The sequence below is a fragment of the Nymphaea colorata genome, chromosome 10, assembly GCF_008831285.2.
Source record: "Nymphaea colorata isolate Beijing-Zhang1983 chromosome 10, ASM883128v2, whole genome shotgun sequence".
Taxonomy (NCBI): domain Eukaryota; kingdom Viridiplantae; phylum Streptophyta; class Magnoliopsida; order Nymphaeales; family Nymphaeaceae; genus Nymphaea; species Nymphaea colorata.
This window is the reverse complement of record NC_045147.1, coordinates 23,006,179-23,027,397: the sequence shown is the minus strand read 5'-3', so window position 1 is coordinate 23,027,397 and position 21,219 is coordinate 23,006,179. Positions and strand designations below refer to the sequence as shown.

General features: G+C 40.6%; 3 protein-coding genes across 7 annotated transcripts; 1 reads left to right on the top strand and 2 right to left on the bottom strand.

The window, feature by feature from the left end:
• Positions 1-3,230: 3,230 nt before the first annotated feature.
• On the bottom strand, positions 3,231-4,047 carry LOC116262937 (non-specific lipid-transfer protein-like). The gene is made up of 2 exons (XM_031642478.2): positions 3,614-4,047; positions 3,231-3,483 (listed from the first exon to the last, which is right to left on the bottom strand). The coding sequence occupies exons 1-2, from the start codon at positions 3,961-3,963 to the stop codon at positions 3,474-3,476; spliced, it is 360 nt and encodes a 119-aa protein (XP_031498338.1). The 5' UTR covers positions 3,964-4,047; the 3' UTR covers positions 3,231-3,473.
• Positions 4,048-10,517: 6,470 nt separating this feature from the next.
• LOC116262856 (non-specific lipid-transfer protein-like) lies at positions 10,518-11,343 on the top strand. The gene is made up of 2 exons (XM_031642380.2): positions 10,518-10,954; positions 11,091-11,343. The coding sequence occupies exons 1-2, from the start codon at positions 10,605-10,607 to the stop codon at positions 11,098-11,100; spliced, it is 360 nt and encodes a 119-aa protein (XP_031498240.1). The 5' UTR covers positions 10,518-10,604; the 3' UTR covers positions 11,101-11,343.
• A 1,874-nt stretch (positions 11,344-13,217) lies between these two features.
• Positions 13,218-18,752, bottom strand: LOC116262284 (probable pre-mRNA-splicing factor ATP-dependent RNA helicase DEAH2). Of its 5 annotated transcripts, XM_031641507.2 has the most exons (7): positions 18,224-18,745; positions 16,924-17,111; positions 15,706-16,790; positions 14,774-14,899; positions 14,451-14,689; positions 14,252-14,370; positions 13,218-13,736 (listed from the first exon to the last, which is right to left on the bottom strand). In XM_031641507.2, the coding sequence occupies exons 1-7, from the start codon at positions 18,494-18,496 to the stop codon at positions 13,604-13,606; spliced, it is 2,163 nt and encodes a 720-aa protein (XP_031497367.1). In that variant the 5' UTR covers positions 18,497-18,745; the 3' UTR covers positions 13,218-13,603. The 5 variants fall into 5 exon arrangements, 4 of the variants coding, with proteins under 4 accessions (XP_031497367.1, XP_031497368.1, XP_031497369.1 ...); XM_031641508.2 differs by lacking the exons at positions 13,218-13,736; positions 14,252-14,370 and having other exon boundaries at positions 14,551-14,689; positions 14,774-14,874; positions 18,224-18,751; XR_004174442.2 differs by lacking the exons at positions 13,218-13,736; positions 14,252-14,370 and having other exon boundaries at positions 14,642-14,689; positions 14,774-15,002; positions 18,224-18,752.
• Between the last annotated feature and the right edge of the window lie 2,467 nt (positions 18,753-21,219).

The window sequence follows — 21,219 nt, the reverse complement described above, 5'->3', positions numbered from 1 at the left end:
GTATAATGGCATGTTTTCTCTTAATTGTCTTCAGTTACTCAGCAAGTTAATAAGATTTACAGCTTACTATGTTCCTTCATCAGTCTGATCAAAGGTTTTGTCTTATAAAAGGGGAAGAAAGTTCTTATCTTTTGCCAACTTGCAATCATTTTCCTTTCCTGTGTAGTATTTCATTTATGAGGATGAAATGAAGAAAGCAACTAGATTAGGAAAAAAAGCAACTACATGTTCAGACGATAATAGTTCCATATGCATTACTTTTGACAACTCTTCTTTCTTAATCTGTTAAATTCGATTTCACTCCCTCTTTTTTTTCACTAAAGGCCATCACCATTTTTTGTTCTAATTTTCAGATTATAAGAAGAACATATTCCCTGCTGTCATTTACAACGACTCTCACGTCAATTGCAATTTGGGGCGTTTCTCATTTTCCATGTCTTTCAAATGCCATCAAAATAAGTCATCATACACACTGCAAAACTAGAATTGGGAAAGATCTTTTTCATTTTGTTTTTCTTCTCTAAACTTATTTCTAGAATCTTATTTCTCATTTGAGGGTTATAATCGATCAAATGGCCCTAAATGTCCTTTTGCTAAAAATTTCTCACTCGACCACTGTCTTGTAGACCTTACATATTTACTTAAGGATCCAGTTGTACAACCTATAGACCAGTTGTACAACCTACAGAATAAAGTTACATCCCATGGAGCCAAGGGTGGACCCAGAATTTTTTTCAAGGGTGGGCCAAACAGTCCAACCTTGGATACGGGTAGGGCCAAATTGAACCCGAACCTAAAAAATACATTGCACAACTATAATTTTTAAATTTTTTCAATTAGTTGGGGTGGGGCCATGGCCTAGGCGCCCCCCCCCCCCCCCCCCTATATGGAATTATGTATTTACTTACCATTTTTCTTCTATAACACCTCAAAAATATAGTCTCGTAATTGTATGGAATCTTTTATAGCTTATAAAGGGGATTATTGAATAGATTGTTGTTCTTGTTCTTAGCTTTTTTGGAGTTGGAGCCGAAACTGTTAGGAGGTGGGTTGAGGTCTGCCAGAACAAGGGCCCGAGCTCACAAATGGGTTAAGATGTTACATCTTTGACCTCATTCATTAAGGTTGTAAGCATAGACAATTCGATTTGATGATCACGAAAAAACCAGTTCACCAGACACCAAGAAGCCAGGCAAGCATTTCATGGGAAAGATATTGGTGATTTGAATATCATCATGAACCAAATTTTGGTATCGATTAACTCATATCATTTAACTAATATCATGTCCCGTAGTTAATCCGCAAGCTGTTATTTACTAAACTTAAATAAGGAAAGTAAAATCTCATCCATCAATTTATCAAAATTTTGGTAAATATAAAAGTCAAACCATTTTTTCAAACGTTCCCAAATACCTCCTCTTTTTTCTCTCCCCTGTTCTCCTTTTTTAAGAGAATTTTGAACTTCTTAAAAGAACTACCAATTTTTTTGTGTATATAGAGATATTATTGATAGATCCCGGACAATAGAAAACAATCGCCCCAAAATTGACTGTTAACGTACTTCTTTCTACAGTCTAACATATAGATATGCTTGATCTTAAGAATATTTTGATGAGAAATTGATGCAGTGGAAAAGAGGATCGTCTCCTCTAATTCATGATCAAACGCCAAACTAATCTAGGGTTAAACGAAAGAGAAGCAAAAGGGAACAAAAATTGGAAAAGAGAAAGCAAAATAGCCATTAGGGTTTTAATTCACTCAAAAACTTATTACAAATGAGGATTAAACGCCCTTAAATAGAGTATAAACGGACCCATGGACTTGGTCCAAGCAACACAACAATAAATGAAACAAAAAAAAAACTATAATTAGACTCAAATAAAATAAACTAACAAATAATCTCAAATTGCGACTGAATTTTTTTTTCACGCAATGCTCCTGCATCAAATCCCTAGCAAAGTTAATTATTTTTTTGAGTTTTATAATGTTTTTTGGGTATCGATATAGCTGGTCCTTTCCATGAGGTGCATATTCGTTTGCTTATTTCTATGGAAATTTTTTTGTGGGTGAGTTTAAAGACCTTGGACATATAAAAATACAGGAGAAATAAATGATAATCCGAGTGAGATGACGATAATTGAGTGACTAGCAGCCTGCCCTTCCTCTTTGGTTTTCACTTTGATCAAAGAAAATTCTTTAATTGAGTAACAAAAGGGTGGGGATGAAGAACATTAAGTGAGCATGCAGCCGTATTTTACCGACAAATAATTTCCTGCAGATTTTAGGCAATTGTGCTCTCATCGCTAACTACACTAGGTGGGGAAGACGAAGAACAATGAGTGCGGGAGCGAAGAAGGTTCTTGAGATGACAAAGATATCCTCCGCTTTAAAAAGGAAACCTTTTCACGGGCAGAAACGAAAAAGTTCTTCTTCTTCTTTTTTTCGAGCAGAAAACCGCCTGCGTTCTTAAAAATGGCTGAAACATGCCTCTGAACTTTGTAGTGGGCTCTTCTTCACTGGCTCGGCCTCTTTTCTAGTGTCACAATGGGCTTACATGGTCAGGCAGCGGGCTCTGAATCATAGATGCGACGGTCCATATGCTAGACAAAACTATTTCTCGTATTTCGAAAAAACATGCGTAGAAACCGGTGTAATGCAACTAATTATGCAACTTTTTCGCAATTTAAAACGCCAAAAATCAAATTTGCGTCTTTCTTCTGAACCTCTTTGTTTCGATCGCACTGTTTTATCCATCTGAAATCTTGTTGCAGCAAACTTATCTCAGAAAGATTTCTAATGTTTCTAGTTTTATAGGCGACATTTATATGGTCAAACAACGGATTTCCAACATACCAGGTCTTTGCTCACTTTAAACGTGTCATAAAGAAATGTTGCTGGGGCCAAAGTATCTGAAAAGTTGGAGAAGTCTCTCTGTCATTCTCTTGTTTCCCAGTATCTGAAAAGTTGGAGAAGTCTGAAGTCGGGAAAGTTTGGTGGTCTTCGGATTTCACCAGAACAGAGCACCCTTCTTGTACATCTTTCCCCCGAACAACTAGAAGAAAGTGTATTAAAAGCAAATTGTATTTTCCCACCTTTCTTATTTCATTTCCTCATTTTGTATAAGTGTATTCCATTTTTCCATCCATATGTAGCCTAACGTGTGTCTGAATTCCAAATCACTTTCCTGGTTCTTTAAAACATTTAGAGGTTGCCGAACGAGAGAGAGAGAATGGAAATCAAACTAGTAATGGAATTAGCACGATAGATAAGAGGGAGCAGCAACAAACTAACTACTCCCTCTCTATAACAACATATCAAAATACTACAGAAGGACGGCCATGACAAAACGGCAACTCAGCGAGAGTGCACGAACAGGACCCGTCTCCACATCTTATTCCTCCTACATATCATTACCATCCACCGTCGTCTTCATCACACGCTATGGCGCCGTGATGGATATCGCCTCCCATTGCTTAAGCAACCCTGTCAAACAAATCCAAAGCACAAACAAATCCATGAGTCGTCGAACTAGCCAATACTGTGATTTATCACAGAACGCAGGATTCATATCGTTACAACAGTAAATAATGGAGCCATTGGTAGGATCACTCACTTGCTGCAGTCGGTGGTAACGCTAGGAACAAAGGAGAGGTGCACGCCGCAGGAGCCAGGCAGCGAGGCCACCCTTTGGAAGTTGAGATTAGAGACTCCGGACGCGTAGCTCTTGATACAGGCACAGGCGTTTCTCCTATCAGCCGGGGCACTAGCAGCTCGGTTGAGAGCATTCACACCAGCACAGCATGGAGCCGGTGCGCGGCCGGCACCGTTGCCTGTAAGGTAGCCGGCGCACGGCAAAAGGGACTTGATCACGTCAGGGCATTGAAGTGCCTCGCTGGCAGGAGCCAGGAGCACCATGCAAGCAATGGCGATGCAGATGAAAGTGCGAGCAGAGAGGCTGGCCATGGCGGAATCCGAGCAACACCCTCACACGCTTTGGTCTTACAACACTGGAAAAGCGAATGACTCGAGGTGTGGTGCGAAGAGGGAGACTCCCAGAAGGGTGTTTAAATAGAGAGGGGTGGTGGGAATCGTATTAATGTTACTGCCAACTACTACCTTCCCCTACACCCATTGGCATTCAATGTTTGTCCTTACCGAAGAGCTCCTACTAGACATTTCTTAAGCTTCCTGTCTGTCTGAACTTTCGTAATTTCCTTGAAATTGGCTCCTCATATTAAGATGTGATGAGGTGAAATAATTATCTAGGTAGTCTAAGAATTATCTAGGTAGTCTTCGAGTGAATGCTTGACAGAAACTAGAAACTTGAACTAGATATAAGGAAAGGAAAGGGCTAATCTAGAAAGAAATTGATCTTGTTCTGCTATTTCGCTAAGAATTAGGCGTCTTCTAAGAGTAGGGGATATGTTTTGGAAGAGCAAGGCATGATATGTTTCTACTTTTAAGGAACTCTACTCTACATTGAAATGGGAAAATGACACACCAATCTTGAAACTCTACTTTTAAGGTCTTACGTATTGTGCACAACATATATAAAGGGCAACTTGTGTGCTAAGTGACACGGGTACGTGGAATTGGCCCACGTACTCACTCCGGTACATGGAAGCTGTTGGATATGGGTTAGATCAGGTCTGGGTCAAACCCAATTCAAACAAAAAAAAATCGTTTGTTTTTACTCACGAAACAAAAGACAAGCTCTGCAGCAAAGTTTGACTTGTGTTTTCTTCAACCCTTGTCTATCGCAGGTGGTGATGTTTGGTGGCAGCCAGGTAAATGTTTTTTTTTTCTTTCTTTTTGCTATTACAACTTAGGGTTTCATTTTGTTGATTTGAGGATGTTTTTGTTTGAAGATTGGTCTTTTCATTTTTTCAAGTTTGATTTTACGTGTTTAATGTTTATCTATTGCTGCCTATTTGTCGCCTTGCCTGCCATTTATTTGTTGTTGTGTCAACTAGCTGTTGAAGATTATCTTCAATCTTCATCAAACTAACTGTTGTTGCCGAGTGCTAATGAGCCAAGCTTAAGCGCAAGCCCAAAAATTGAGAAGTGAATGTTGAGGACTTTAACTTAGAAGAAGACAATGAACTAGAAGCTATTAATTCGAGATTCCAAAAACCTTCTATTCCATCAACATCTTCTAATGTGGAAGAGGATGAGTTGGGCATTGGCTAGAATGATGATAATATAGTATTCTTACCATAAACAATATTTTGTTTAGGTTTTGTTTGAGACTTTCTTATGAGATGAGATTAGAAGTGTAAACTATTAATGTTTTTTTCTTAGAATATAAAAATTGTCGTACCCGTATACCTCTAATTTTCAAAATTACCGTGTCCAAATCCATACCACCATACCTGAACCTCTACCATACCGGAACCCATGTGACATAGTTTGTCTGTCTTTACAACAACACCATTTTCATAAGCATCGCTCTTATTACCTAGTCTCCAATGAATAAATGTAATTACTCTATTGTTCGATTGAAGCAACCGTAACGTCTCATAAGCTGTCCACGCTCCGAGATTTGCCTGCTAAATAAGCTTCTTTCTACGAGCAACCTCCAGTCCCAGACGTCTCACAAGTACTTCCTGCAGTGTTCAATATAAACTTCCGTCGGGTCCTCACAACTTGCTGAAAACTTCATTTTCTGAAAACTGGGTTTATCTGTGCCAAACATCCTCAAAACATCGATTGTTTTAGGGACAAAACGTCGTTTGGGGGTTGCCACCCAAACGGCACCTATATTTTTTTCTTATGGGGCTTTTGTGTATATATATATATATATATATATATTCTCTCTTCTCAACTACTTACAAGTAGACTGTAGATATTCATTGCACATGGTCTATTTACAGTGAAACAGAATAATGCCTCCCGCCATGTTGCTTGGATATGAAAAATATGAGTTTTTGAATCTTAAAATTAGCCAATAATACTAAGAAGTTGATCATATGTATATATATGTATGGATATAAATATAATCTTACTCACCACGATGCCATTTAGTTATTTATGAAGCTCAATGGACTGTTACAGTGAAACGAAATGATGAACCTACTGCGGGAAAAGTTCACGACGACGTTATTGAAGTTAAACTTTTGTTTTCCACAAATAAGCTTCTAACCGCAGGAGCGTGATGTGGACTTTATTCAATTTTGTTTACCTAACTCTATTGAGCGTGCCAAATTTCGGTGCTTTAAAGAGTAAACTTTTCTTCTTGTTAGACGACTTTCTGCTTTTTATAACTCTTAAGGTAAAACAGTAAAGAAAGGAGAAGGTAAGATCAGGTTTTAGTTATTTATTGGGAGGGAAACTGGCAAACAAATTAAGAAAGAACCTTACCTTAAACAAAGTAACATACCAGCGCCAGAATTTTTTTCTTTTATCTTTTCCCCATTGGCATTCTGCTTCAAGAGACACTGAATTTGATAATAGGAACACCAGTTTAGTGTTTTATGAATGTCCCAAAAATTAGTAGCAAATTCATGACACAGTTGCAGTGCAGTGATATATGAATTCGCCTTTAAATGACAAATTTAATTGTTACCAAGCATCTCCTGAGATTCATTCTTGTTGTCTCTATTAACTAATTTACTAAGCCAAAATGTACGATCCTAATATCAAATCCATGAATTTCAAAAATCCAAAAATCTTAAATTTCATATCAAATCTCGGGTAATCAAAGACATCAAAATTGAAATCTACCATAGTATGAAATTGAATAGTGAAAGGAGACAGCTTCCCGTTACATTTCCAAGATATATCTAATAACATATATAATTAATCAGGGCGAAGGCGCGGCTGCCTCGTTTGCGTTTTCTTTTTTTTAAATGAGGATAATAGCAATTCACGTGTTAAAAACAAACATATATTTTTTTTCTAATCAAATGAAAGCATTTAGATTATTGGAAGACCATTGGCGGAGAAGCATAGAAATATTCGCCCATTAATTAAAAGTGGGTAGATCGCACGTGATAAGCAGCTTTCTCCTTTATTTCACCTGCAGAAAGTACACCGCAAAATTTAAACCGCAACAACTACCGTGTTACGCGCCTTGCCCCTCCAACCTACCTAAAATATATTTATGGCCGTGCAATTAATGTAAATATTTTGCTACCAACATTTTTTTTTTACGTACTATAACTTGGCTGCATAAAAATAAGTTTATTTCGTGACAGTCGAGTCCAGTAACACATTAAGAAAAGAGAGATGAAGTAATGAAAATATCGATAAAATGGAAATATATAACAACAAAATTTAGAAACAAGAAATCTTCTAAATACATAAGCAAATATAAGAAATAAACGAAATATAAGAAGAGATGAAATAATGAAAATGAAATGAAACTAGAAGAAAACAGGACAGGAAAGCAAATGAAATGAGAAAAATGTCTTTATTTTTAGAGGAATTAAAAAAATATATTTTTTTTTTTCATTGTACCTAAACATAAGATGGTTCTTCCTTTCTTTTAATTAATCATACACAAACACAAGAAAGACGTTTGGATGTAAATGGCGAAGCGCTGAGAATAAAAAAAAAGATGGCGAGATCTTGTCGGTGCACAGAATGGGTACCACGTTCCACCTCCTGACATATGAAAGGACTTGAGTGAGGGTTTGGAGGTCACGCGCTGTTGTACCTTGCTCATGTATAACTTCGCCCTGCCCATGCATCTCTCTCTCTGAATTGGTGTATTATGTACCGGTGGCAACTCTTTCCTTGCATTGGGATAGAGGTAGAGTCGGAAAATAGTTATAAAATTTTAAAATGTATTAATATAAATAAAAAATTTATTTATAAATAGTAAAAAACTTTATCAGTAACGGTTTGTTTAAGTAAAGGTTTGTTTAAGAAATGCTTGAATCTCATTCATTCATGAAACACGTTAAAAAGTTTTTAATCAAAGTATTCATAAAACAATTATAAATGGCTACTTACACCAAACAGGCCATGAAAGAGAGACATGAAAATGAAAGGGTACATGTAGGGAGTCACCTTTTCAATTGGGTGAAACGCATCATTTTAGTAAAAAGGAGGTGAAAACTCAAGAGCCTACAAAGAGGCATCAATAGATGAGCAAGGGAGTTGCGTAGAGACTAAGACTAGTGGTAGAGCTAGAAATTTTTAATTGAAAGACGCTAAAAAGTTTGAATTTTGAACTTTAAGATAGTATAAATAATAAAAAATTAAGAAAATGCCTTTGTACAATAATTTTTAAAAACTATGTTGTGGGCGATTGTACTCACCAACCTATCTCTACCAATTTTAAGAGTGCGACACCGGCATGGGTTGGCAGTGGAAACTTAAAAAAGACTGGTTGACGAGTCTTTTGTGCATGACATGTGCTCTCTTAGTCCTGCATGACATGTGCTCTTTTAGTCCACTTTCCAAGAACCCTAACCCGCTTTCAAGGCTAAGTGGCACTCACAAGAATAGTGTGATTAAGTTTCTGTTTTTAATTAAAACATCCAAAGCAATAATTTGGCACAATAAAAGCAGCTTAAGTGGGAAACTAGGTGGCATCTACTGAAAACGAATGAATAAGCAGAAACTATTTAATGGGACGACGATGATGCGCCATTGCCGTTTCTTGTTCGGACTTTGGTGGCTATGAAGGCTTAATATAATGTGTCCAGTGTACTTTAGAAGGTATTCCCATTGAATTCTTTTTTAATTACTCAGATGATTCGTTGGTGTGAATTTAAGACTCTGCAGTTGGCGGTTCGTCATCATTGAGGGCGGTGAGGTGAAGGCATCATCAGAACTGTCGACAGAAATTTGTCATAGGAATGATGGACGACTATATGTGGGTAAAGAAATCCAAACTTGCTGGGCCTGTACTGCAAAGGTTTCGCCTTGGAGAGGAAATCCAAACCTGTTATTTAGAATTGAAGCTTAAAAGGGGAACGGCCGATCGAAGAAAGAAAAACTTCTACCGAAGATGCAAGCGAAAAGAAAATCCGCAGTTATACTGTCCACTAAAGAAGTAAAAATACCCAGAGAAGATCAAAACGAAAAGAAAAAACTGCAGTCATATATTCACAGTTACGAATTGGGGAACCATTTGCTTTAAAAATCTGGTAATAATTCAGACGGCACGGACTACTGATTGAACGATTAGGTATTTATTTATATGCAGATTCGTAACTGAGTCCAATTCTTGTGTCCAACTGAATATGATGAAGATCAGACCTCGAACCAACCTCTGGTTCAGCCTGAATTTCTGCGTAAAATGGGTTTGAAAGCAAACCCGTGGTAGAATAGCGCCGGAATTTGGCAAGAAGTAGACCGGAATATCGCCGGAGCTAAAACTTCATGTCACAGGCGCTAGCTAATACATAGTAAAATATCAAGTAAGTTTTGAGGAACCATTCTAGCTCCACCTGTTGCATAGTGACTTTGTCGGACCCAAACATGCAAATGGCATGGGCCACCCCTTTAGAAACATTAAGTATTTCCTGATTTGAGAAAAAAAGAAAAATCAGAGCATAGAACTAAGTCCGGCAGAGATTTTTGGGCCTGCAAGATGCATAGACATAACGGGGAGAGGAGACAGAGAGAAAAAGCTCAAGACGTCAAGTCTTTAGCCAAGTATGGGCCATCAGGAAGCTTCGCGTGTACAACATTCAGTTGGCGTAGAGCGATAACGTGGGTGAAGGCAGTATGCTTCAATGGGCTTGCAGCTACAGCCTCATATAATAATGTGGGTCCGGCGGGGAAAAATGATCGGAAAACATGGCCTATGGAAGTAGGAAATTGGAAGTAAAATTTTGGAGGTTTGATAACAAGGAACGAACAAGAATAAATAAGGCGCAGCACACTTCTTGAGTTGGCAGATACCAGATTTCTGAAGAATAATTCCTCAGGTCTTGGAAGATTTTGGATCATGTTCTTGGGGATCTAGTTTTGAGTAGCTTTTCCGGTTAACTTTCTTAAATTGGTTTCAGCCAAAATCACTCGGGTAATTTTTTGTTGTTCTCAATTCTGCTCAGTTTCGAACCATCAATCAGCCGAATACAACCTCAGACCAAAATGCTAAGAACCCTTTTCAAGATTGGTGTCTCATTTTCCCATTTCAATGTAGAGTTCTTTAAAAGAAGAAACATATCATGCCTCTCGCTTCCAGAACATATCCCCAACTCTTAGAAGACGCCTAATTCATAGCGAAATAGCAAAACAGGATCAATTTCTTACTAGATTAGCCCTTTCCTTTCCGTATATCTAGTTCAAGTTTCTAGTTTCTGTCAAGCATTCACTCGAAGACTACCTAGGCAATTCTTAGACTACCTAGATAATTATTTCACCTCATCACAACTTAATATGAGGAGCCAATTTCAAGGAAATTACGAAGTTCAGACAGGAAGGTTCAGAAATGTCTAGCAGGAGCTCTTCGGAAAGGACAAATATTGAATGCCATTAGGTGTGGGGAAAGGTAGTGGTTGGCAATAACATTAAAACGATTCCCACCACCCCTCTCTATTTAAACACCCTTCTGGGAGTCTCCCTCTTCGCACCACACCTCGAATCATTCGCTCTTCCAGTGTCTGTAAGACCAAAGCGTGTGAGGGTGTTGCTCGGATTCCGCCATGGCCAGCCTCTCTGCTCGCACTTTCATCTGCATCGCCATTGCTTGCATGGTGCTCTTGGCTCCTGCAAGCGAGGCCCTTCAATGCCCTGACGTGATCAAGTCCCTTTTGCCATGCGCCGGCTACCTTACAGGCAACGGTGCCGGCCGCGCACCGGCTCCATGCTGTGCTGGTGTGAATGCTCTCAACCAAGCTGCTAGTGCCCCGGCTGATAGGAGAAACGCCTGTGCCTGTATCAAGAGCTACGCGTCCGGAGTCTCTAATCTCAACTTCCAAAGGGTGGCCTCGCTGCCTGGCTCCTGCGGCGTGCACCTCTCCTTTGTTCCTAGCGTTACCACCGACTGCAGCAAGTGAGTGATCCTAGTCCAACCAATGGCTCCATTATTTACTGTTGTAACGATATGAATCCTGCGTTCTGTGATAAATCACAGTATTGGCTAGTTCGACGACTCATGGATTTGTTTGTGCTTTGGATTTGTTTGACAGGGTTGCTTAAGTAATGGGTGGCGATATCCATCACCGAGCCATAGCGTGTGATGAAGACGACAGTGGGTGGTAATGATATGTAGGAGGAATAAGATGTGGAGACGGGTCTTGTTCGTGCACTCTCGCTGAGTTGCCGTTTTGTCATGGCCGTCCTTCTGTAGTATTTTGATATGTTGTTATAGAGAGGGAGTAGTTAGTTTGTTGCTGCTCCCTCTTATCTATCGTGCTAATTCCATTACTAGTTTGATTTCCATACTCTCTCTCTCGTTCGACAACCTTTAAATGTTTTAAAGAACAAGGAAAATGATTTGGAATTCAGACACACGTTAGCCTACTTATGGATGGAGAAACGGAAAAATGATACTAAATGATAGAAGAACAGAAAAGAAACGAGGGAATGAAGAATAAGCAAAGGTGGGAAAATACACACTTTCTTCTAGCTGTACGGGGAAGATGTACAAGAAGGGTGCTCTGTTCCGGTGAAATCCTAAGATCACCAAAGAGTATTCTGGCGTTCCACCACTTATGTGTGGTAAATGAGCAAAATCAGCCTCGTTTAAATTTCCCGACTTCATGAGTGAGAGAGAGACTTCTCCAACTTTCAGATACTGGGGAACGAGAGAATGACCAGATGAAGAAGGCCTGGAGCAAGAACTCCTGGTATCGCAAAACTTTGGCCCCAGCAAACATTTCTTTATGACACGATTAAAGTGAGCAAAGACATGGTACCCCTTGTTCAAACTTCTGACCGTATAAATGTCGCCTCTCAAACTAGAAACATTAGAAATCTTTCTGAGATAAGTTTGTTGTAATAAGATTTTAGATGGATAAAAAACGCGCGATCGATACTTGGAGGTTCAGAAGAAAGCCACCAATTCGATTTTTTGCATTTTAAATTGCGGAATAGATGCATAATTAGGTGGACTTTGCCGAAATACACCCCTTCAACCACATTACGAGGCTAGCATGGGCAAGGCCAGTTTTGAGCCTGTCCAACCCTCGGTAGATGGAAGCAGCTACAAACATGGCCACTACAGCTAAACCTTCTTCCGAATGTTGGCTTCTCCCGCTTAACGTACAACTTTTCCAGATCGCGCTTTGCTTCTCATTTGGGGAAGTTGGCAAGGTCATAGTAACGAGGTACAAGAAACAGTTTTGTTTAGCGTATGGACCGCCCCATCTATGATTCAAACCCCGTTGTCTGACCATGTCAGCCCATTGTGACACTAGAAAATTCAGATGCATGTTTCAGCCATTTTTTAGAACACAACCGGTTTTCTGCTGGCCAAAAGAATTTTTTTTTTTTGTTTTTTCGTTTCTGCCCGTAAAATGGTTTCCGGTCATTTCAAGAACATTCTTCGCTAAAAGTATGTATGACTCGTTCCCGCACCCATTGGTTCTTCGTCCTCCCCACCTTGCGTAGTTAGAGATGAGAGCACAATAGCCTAAATCTCAAGCAAATTTCTTCATCCTCCCCCCTTTTGTTACTCAATTAAAAAATTGTCTTTGAACAAGGTGAAAACCAAAGAGGAAAGGTAGGCTGCTAGTCACTCGATTATTGTGATCTGACTCGGATTTAGAAGAGAAGGCAAGGTAATTTTAGAAGGGAGAACTATTTATGGAATTGTTCGATAGGAATACGATCCATGACTCCTCGAGGTAGAGTTCCAATATTCCCTCGCAGAAGCGGCTGAAGACCTACCAGAAGCGGCTCAAACGTTCAGTTCAATTTCTGCTTATTAAAAAGCTGGATCAACACAAGCCAAGAAAATACATGCAATCAAGGGCTTGATCCGCTCAGGCTGTGGTCAAGTCTACTCTCATGAAGCCTTAACTGCACTTGGTGATCATCTACAAGAAGCCCGTCCGTATCTTCGACCATCGAATTTGCAGAAAAATGTGCTCTAAGGCACACGAAACAACCTTTAGCACGGCTATAGCATTAATCACTAAGAATAATCATGGGTCCAAAAAAACCAACTACATACAAGCAAGAGACGAACAATATTAGCCGTTCCTACTCCGCATACAACAGCTAGGCCACAAAAGGATAGATATCTCGCGTCTAAAGAAGCAATAAGAAAAGGAAAAAATTAAAAAAAAAAAAAAGAAGAGTTTACAGCCTCCTTAAAATTAATAAAAGCTAATAAAGGCGCACAAGTCGAATATAAACAGATTATGTGTAACCAGGAAGGATCAGAAGGAAAAAAGAAAAAAAGGGTCCCGCCTATATTCTGTGGATTACAGCACAATTTTCTGACTGCATCTCTCAAAGTAGTACAAAATAACTTGCCGGAAAGGATTGCTTAGCGCCTTGCAGATGAAAGAAGCTGTTGTGGCACCTACGAACACCCTGGTTGTTTGATGAATTGCTGAAATAATCACTCATGTCCATCATCCCCTTCAACCACATTACGAGGAGACCATGGGCAAGACCAGTTTTGAAACTGTCCAGCCGGACCCGGACCCGGACCCTCGGTAGATGGAAGCAGCTACAAACATGGCCACTACAGCTAAACCTTGTTCCGATTTTTGGCTTCTGCTTTCTCCTTCTCCCGCTTAACGTACAACTTTTCCAGAACGCGCTTCGCTTCACATTTGGGGAAGTTGGCAAGGTCATAGTAATGAGGTGCAATGTCGATCAACCTATGCAGCAGAAAGTAGCAAACGACCAAAGTCAGTCGTAAATGGTATGGTCACAGGAGGCACGTATATTTCAATGTCCCTCTGTATTCATAAAGCACATGCATTTGCATGCACTAATGGCAGCAATTCAGCATGCAAATCAAGTCCCTGGTGACTGACCCACCAGAATGTCGAACACTGCCTTGGTCCACTTGAGATATCAAGCAAACCTGTGGTCCTGCTGTGTATGACACTGGAAAGGCCACCCACTGGGTGCCTTGATTTGTTTTCCCCAAGTAACGGATACAGATGAGATGACAATTGTGTTTGAAATCTGAGACTCTATGCATACGTCGCTACAAGGCTACAGAATTAAGCTTAGCAGAAGAATAATGGTCGATTTCTCAATCAACAAGAACATGCCATTAGGCTGTCCCTCTTCAAGCATGTAAATGCCGCAGAAGCTGCATTTATGTCCGTTTCAATGCTCCCACCATCATATGGAGAAGGAATTACCACTAATTGTGCATACTTACCATTCACCACGAATGTCAGTGACCGTACGAATGAAATTTCTACTGGTCAAAACATACTCATTGTATATAACCCATTCCGGCTTGTGGTCAAGGCAAATTGAAGGATGCAAATGAACCACCTGAAACCAAGAGATTATATTCACCCAGTGTGCACAAAATCCAAAAGCAACTAAAATATAACTACTGAAAACATACACACCTGATTATCCTTCACAGTCAAATAATGACCAGTTCGTTCAAGGTGAGCAACCTGCATAAAGTACCCAGCCAGCATTGCCTTCCGTATGTTGACATAGTAGTCCCGGCTGTTAAAATCTGTGCTGCATAACTTGAGGCTGTATCTGGCCATGATACGCACCAGCTGTTGTCTTACATTATCAGCTGCCTTCATTGCTCTATGATTGATGAAATTCTCATAACACCATGTTGAATCTTCATCTGCCGCAGGAAATGTTTTTAAAAGTGAAGAGATAAAACCCACCAGCACATATCCCCAAAATGAAAAGTATAAATAACACTTACCGTTTTGCTTGTAAGCATGGTAGACATTCAGTAGGGTAAGGTGATCTCCATCCGTGTGGCCAAACCGAGCTTTCGCTTCATCTGCTGCCTTCTGAGCATCCCTAGGCCGGATAAAGCAATTTGGGACTAAAGAAAGAGAAATTTGGTAGGACAGATGAGGCCCACGGTAGGTCAGCAGATGCATAGAGGCGAGACGACACCATGTGCTTCATTAGAGATATACTGAGAACTGCAACTATCTGCATCAGCACTTACTTAAGAATTCCTATGGAGTGCACCGACCAAAGAATGGGACGGAGCACAACTTAAACTTTGGTATGACAGTTGCTGATGACAGCCTACAAGTTCCAAAACTCATGCACCATAGCACCAATACATGCATGCGTGCAGAGCAGCACACATGGACATATGCACATATCTGTGCAGAATGCTGCTGAGTATAGGATGTGTCCTTTAAGAACATAAAAACTAAAGATCCTACATCAGCCAAGGATATCATGGCTGGACTTGCTGGGACAATGAAATAGTAACCACTGCCATGACCATGGAGCCAGATTCATGATCAAGATATGCATAACGTTTATCCTTCGACGCTCATCACATTCTTGTCAGTCCTAGTAGCCATTATGTTAATGGCATAACGTTTATCCTTCGACGCTCATCACATTCTTGTCAGTCCTAGTAGCCATTATGTTAATGGCATACATTCAATTGCTCACAAATACACAAGCTGACAGAAACGATAGACATTTAATGCATATATTATCCCTTTGCCATGCCAAGAGACAAAGGTGCACACAAAAAGCAAACATCCATGGGATGCAAGCAGTACGTAATACTAATAAAGAAAGACAACAGCAGACTGGAGCCATTCTTTATTCTAGAGAAAAGTGAGAGAACAGAAAAGATTGGAACTGCAGGCAAGGACTCACCTGAAAGCATGGCAGAAATTGAGAGGATTTCGTTTGAACAATTGAACTCAGGACTAACAACAAGCATCTTTGACATCTGAGGATCCAGAGGAAATTCACTCATAATCTCACCCAACTTCGTCAGGTTCCCCTCATCATCTAGTGCACCCAAGTAATTCAAAAGCTCTAAAGCTCGCATCAAAGTTTCAGGGGCAGGGGGGTCCATAAAATCAAAGTGAACCAAATCATCAATGCCCAGTTTCTTCAAAGTAAGTACAACATTAGCCAGGTTAGAGCGAAGGATCTCTGGATACGTCTGTGGCTGAAGATCATCCTGAAAACTCCTTTCTGTGTAAAGTCTAAAGCATTTCCCAGGCTGTGTTCTTCCAGCACGGCCTGCCCTTTGGTGTGCACTAGCCTTTGATATGGGAGAAACCAAGAGAGATTCTACACGTACCCGTGGGTTGTAAACTTTCTGTTTTGCAAACCCAGGATCAATGACATACACAATCCCATCAATTGTTAGAGACGTTTCAGCAATGTTAGTTGACACAACAATCTTCCTTCCAGGAGGACCTCCTTCTTTCAGTGCTGGTGGGGCAGGCTCAAAGATCTTCTGCTGCATTGCAGGAGGTAACGTAGAATACAGGGGAACAACTTTCACTGGCCCAACCTGGTCACCCAGGTTGTTGATCTCCTTGTTGAGTCTCCTGCAAGCGTCTTCAATTTCTTCCTCTCCTGTCAAGAACACAAGAATGTCCCCAATAGATTCACACATGTGTATCTGCACACAAGTCCTAATTGCTGCATCCAGATAATCTCTCTCAGGCTCCTGGGTATAGAAAATCTCCACAGGATGCAATCTTCCAGGTACTTTCATGAGTGGTGCTCCATTAAAATATCCCTGAAATTTTTCTGCTTCAAGTGTTGCACTCATAACAACAAGCTTCAAGTCAGCTCTGTTTTTCAGGACTTCCTTAAGAAGGCCAAATAGCACATCTGTTGCCAAGGTCCTCTCATGTGCCTCGTCTAAAATTATTATTCGATAACGCTCCAGAAGTGGGTCCGTCATTGCTTCTCTCAAAAGCATACCATCAGTCAAGTACCTGCAAATGCATCAAAAATTACCTCGGAGATGAGTATAACTACAATAACTATAAATGTACAAAGAGAGTGACAAACTCGGACAGTGCATATATCTTCCTTCAGAAAAAGCAACTAGCACAATTGGGCACGTACTTTAGAATAGTCTTAGGACCACTACAATCCTCAAATCGGATGCTATAACCAACTTCTTCGCCTATTGTAACATCCATCTCCTCTGCAACTCGGCGTGACACAGACATTGCAGCCACTCTACGAGGTTGAGTACAAGCAATCTGCTTACGGTTGCTCGTGTAACCAGCTTCAACGACGAACTGGGGGATCTGTCCACAAGCAACATTGCCAAATAAAATTCACACAGTTCAATCAGCATGACAAGTTGAAATTTTGTGAGCAAAACAAACACCTATAATATTATAACAGTTCGATCACAAATGGTAGAGCAGAGCATATCGGACATACTAATTAGGATGTCTTCGTAAGCAAAAGGCAAAAGAATACACTACAAGGAACAAGACAAACCCCATTCATCTCTCAATATTCTGGTACTTCAAAATATAAAGTAGCATCCATATATATTTATTATTAAGCTAATCGTTCTTTTAATGCACTTGATGATAACAGCAGGTAGTATATTTCAAAGTTTAAATTCACACAACCACATGGCCATCATCTTCTACTATATTGCTGGGCATAGGCTCTGGTGCCTAAAGAATGTGCAAATCCAACTAGGACTACAACACTGAAAAACGTGGCAGACAAAAAGACGGCCTCAAAGCTGTGAGTAAAAACAGTTTTCCTTCTTCTTTCGCTCTGCTACTACTGGGAAAACCCTAAGTGCAATTACTACAGATTACTTCCCAAACCACAAGAGGCGCTGGAATATAACGTTAATCATATCCACGAGCAACCACTAGTGAAAACCTTTCACTAAAAAATGTGATCAGACAAGCGAGAGCTGGAATTGCACCAACATTAACTGGCTTACGGTAGAACAGTTCCTATTATCCGTACAATGTACAAACCACAACAACCTGCGAATACCAATTCACAAAGCAGGGACTAGATTGTCCAGGACAAGCACAGAGAGCATTCCATTTATTCATGACTATATCATCTACGCGCCAAAGAGAAACCCTCAAGGTAAACCAGAAGCAAAAATGCAGAGGGACAGGAAATTCGCCACCAGTCACCAAGAAAACAATAACAATGACAAGAGTCTTATATTGCGAAGAATGACGTGCAACCCCTACCTACTTCCGCCTCAATGAGGCTAGACATTTTTGCCATTCCAACCTTCCTACGCTATGGATGCCAAGGCATATTAACGAAAAATAAAACGTCTTCACAAGAATCAGGACACGCGGAACGAAGTACCACAGGAAGACAACAAGCAAAGAAGAAGAAAATATAAAACTGAAGCAGAAACACTGACCTGCGTCGTCTTTCCACTACCGGTCTCCCCCACCAGGACGAGCGTCTGGTTCTTCTCCAGCGCGTCGAGAAACTCCTGCTTCTGCTGCCATACCGGAAGCGTCTTTCTCTTATCGAGGATCTCGTAGTAACGCGCCGAGAACGGCCGCCCCGTCCACCTGTTCACCGACGACGAGGGGCGGGGCGCCGATCCGTTAACCTTCGAGATCTTCCCCGAGACGCTATCGTCCACGACATCGAAAAGGCTCACCTTGCGCTTCCTCTCCGTCGCCATCGCCAAACCAACACCCGAAAGGACGCAAGAGGAAACCAAGATTGCCACAGACCGGAAAGGATAGAACCAGGACCCCCAACGATCCTACTCAAACCCTACACTAAGAGAGAGAGAGAGAGGATGAACCTCTGCAACTCCTCCGATTAGATGCCCTAAAAACCTCGGCCACCAAACAAAACTAGGGTTTTGTTTGCTCCAACTTTCTGGATTCTTCTTCTCTCGTTTTCTAAAAGAGAGACGGGAACGGGGCACTGCTCCCTCTTCCCCGTTCCCTCGTCCAAGCGCGAAAGATGCTTTACCCCTTCGGTTTCGGAAGAATTACTAACATGCCACTGACCTGTGGCCTTTGGATTTCGGCGCTACAACCGGATCAGACTACAAGGAGTCCGTGTATAAACGGGCCTATCGGATCTACCCATTAAGGTTATCCGGTACCCAAATTGAGGCGCCCCTCGGATTCAGGTTCAGATTGGCCTCGTAGAAATCGGGGTTCGCTTATTTATCCCTCGATTAAACAAACTATCAAACCGGGGGCGTTATGATAGAAAGCAAAAAAAACTCCAGTTGAATAAATGTGCATTGTATTGTAGATGAGGTTTTACCGTTTCGATTTTCCTTCCCAACGTGTTTGAATTAAGACCAACATCTGAATCATTTTTTAGGCTTAAATCCAGTTAGATGATCTTGCCAATTCCTGATGCACTACCAGATTCAACTGCAATGAGACTTTTGATGTTTTTATTGTTTTATATTCAACTCATTTGCAATTGGTGCTCGTATAGACTAACAGATCCCCGTTGCAGACCAAAAAGAGAACACAGAAATGGAAGAAAGGAAACATCTCAAAAAAGCCGTGAAATTGGCATATAGTACAAAGGAAGTTAACATAAACAAAGAGCGCCAGCAGTGAAGTATCAGGCGCCACTGTAACAGTTAAACACTCAGTAACAGGAAAGAAGTGAGTTTATCAACTTCTGCAAGGAACAAAAGACCTTGTTCTACCATCAGACAGCCCGAAACCACTGTGTTATCACTTTTGCAGAGTCTGCAGATAGCATGGTGTTGAGGGATCGAGAATGCTTGGCCTGGGACTGTGCAGGCTTTGCACATAACTGTTACCAAACTAGATTATCGCTTCGACGGTCTCTCATCATCCTCCCCTTCGACACCATTGTCACTTCTAGACCTCTTCTTCTGAACCGGAGCTTCAGCTTTTCCACTACAAGTGCCTCCCTTGCCATCATCATCGTCGTCGTCATCTTCGTCGTCGTCTAAATCCTCATCCTCGCCGTTTTCTTCGCCAGGTTCAAAATCACTAGCATCCTCTTCATCCTCAGCACGGCCTATAGGGCGAACAAGGTACTCGGTTCCTAGTTCCTGCACCCATCGCAACAGATGGTAAGCTAAAACTGACAAAGGCATCAGCCGAGCCACAAGTAAAATCAAACGGTGAACTGAAACAGCTGATGTTCTCTTGCAGATAGAAAAATCAAAAGAAGGGTCAAGCAAGGTGCATTTGAATCCAGAAGCAAAGTCTGAAGCAATTCACATGTTGATTGTCATTCGTCAATCATATAACAAAAGACTTGGAAATTAACAATAGCGTGCGAAGAAACAGTACACATGGCACACATGACGAGGGCAATAAATATAGCAAGGAGGATCCGAGTTACGGGTACTGCTGGTTCAATTTTCAAAAGCGTCGCCGTGCACAAGCAGAAGCTACAAGAATCAAAAGAGTGTTACCGCCACCCTCAGGGCCTCGAGAGGGTTCAGGCCTTGCGTTCCCCTTAGAACTCATTCAACATAAAAGATACAAGATAAACAAAATATAGATCAGATAAATCTTTCAAGTAACCTGCAAATAAAGGATAAGAGGACAAACTGAAGACTGAAAAAAACAAAGAAAAATCAGATCAGTATTTTCTTTCCCAAAATGGAGAAGAAACCCAAATGACAATCTCCCGACCACCAAGATAAAAACCATGAATTAGCAGAACAAAAAAAGTCCCGAAGCCAACGAGTATCTTCTCCTATTCTTCTACCATCAATCATTTTCCTTCTATTCAAATAATCAAAGATGACTTAGCAGACTACCCTTTTATCCCAAGAGATGTCTCTCTGAATCTGAACATCCTGACCTCCAACTTCAATTTTTCTTGTTGCCTAAAATAATAAAACCAATATCAAGAGAAAATAAAAGGGCTCCTTTGGTAAAATACCCTTGGAAGGTAAAGCAGAAGTATTTTCTTTTCAAGGACAGGGAAAGTTATTGTTTTTAGAAAGAGAAGCCAACATCCATCAGAAAGTTACTCTGAACTAGATCTTTAACCCTATTTGCTTACTCTTTCTCGAGACAGCAAAGGTCTGCCTACCCACAACACCCATCCATCATACACTAAAATAAAATAAAATAACAGAAAGAGAGAAAGAAGGAGAAATAAGAAAAAACAAAGAAAGAGAAAACGAAAATACTTGCATGGCTACCATAACGCTTAATAATCCATCTCAAGGAAGCGCAAAAGAGGAAAAGCATGAACTCATCATATACCCACATGAATATCAACAATCATTATAAACTACTGCGGAAAAGAAAATCACCCCTTCTTCCTCGGCTTGTTCATCAACCTCCCCTACATCATCATCACCAGAATCATCATCATCTTCTTCTTCTTCTTCTTCATCACCACCACCACCAGAAGCGCCGGCACCATCATCGCCCC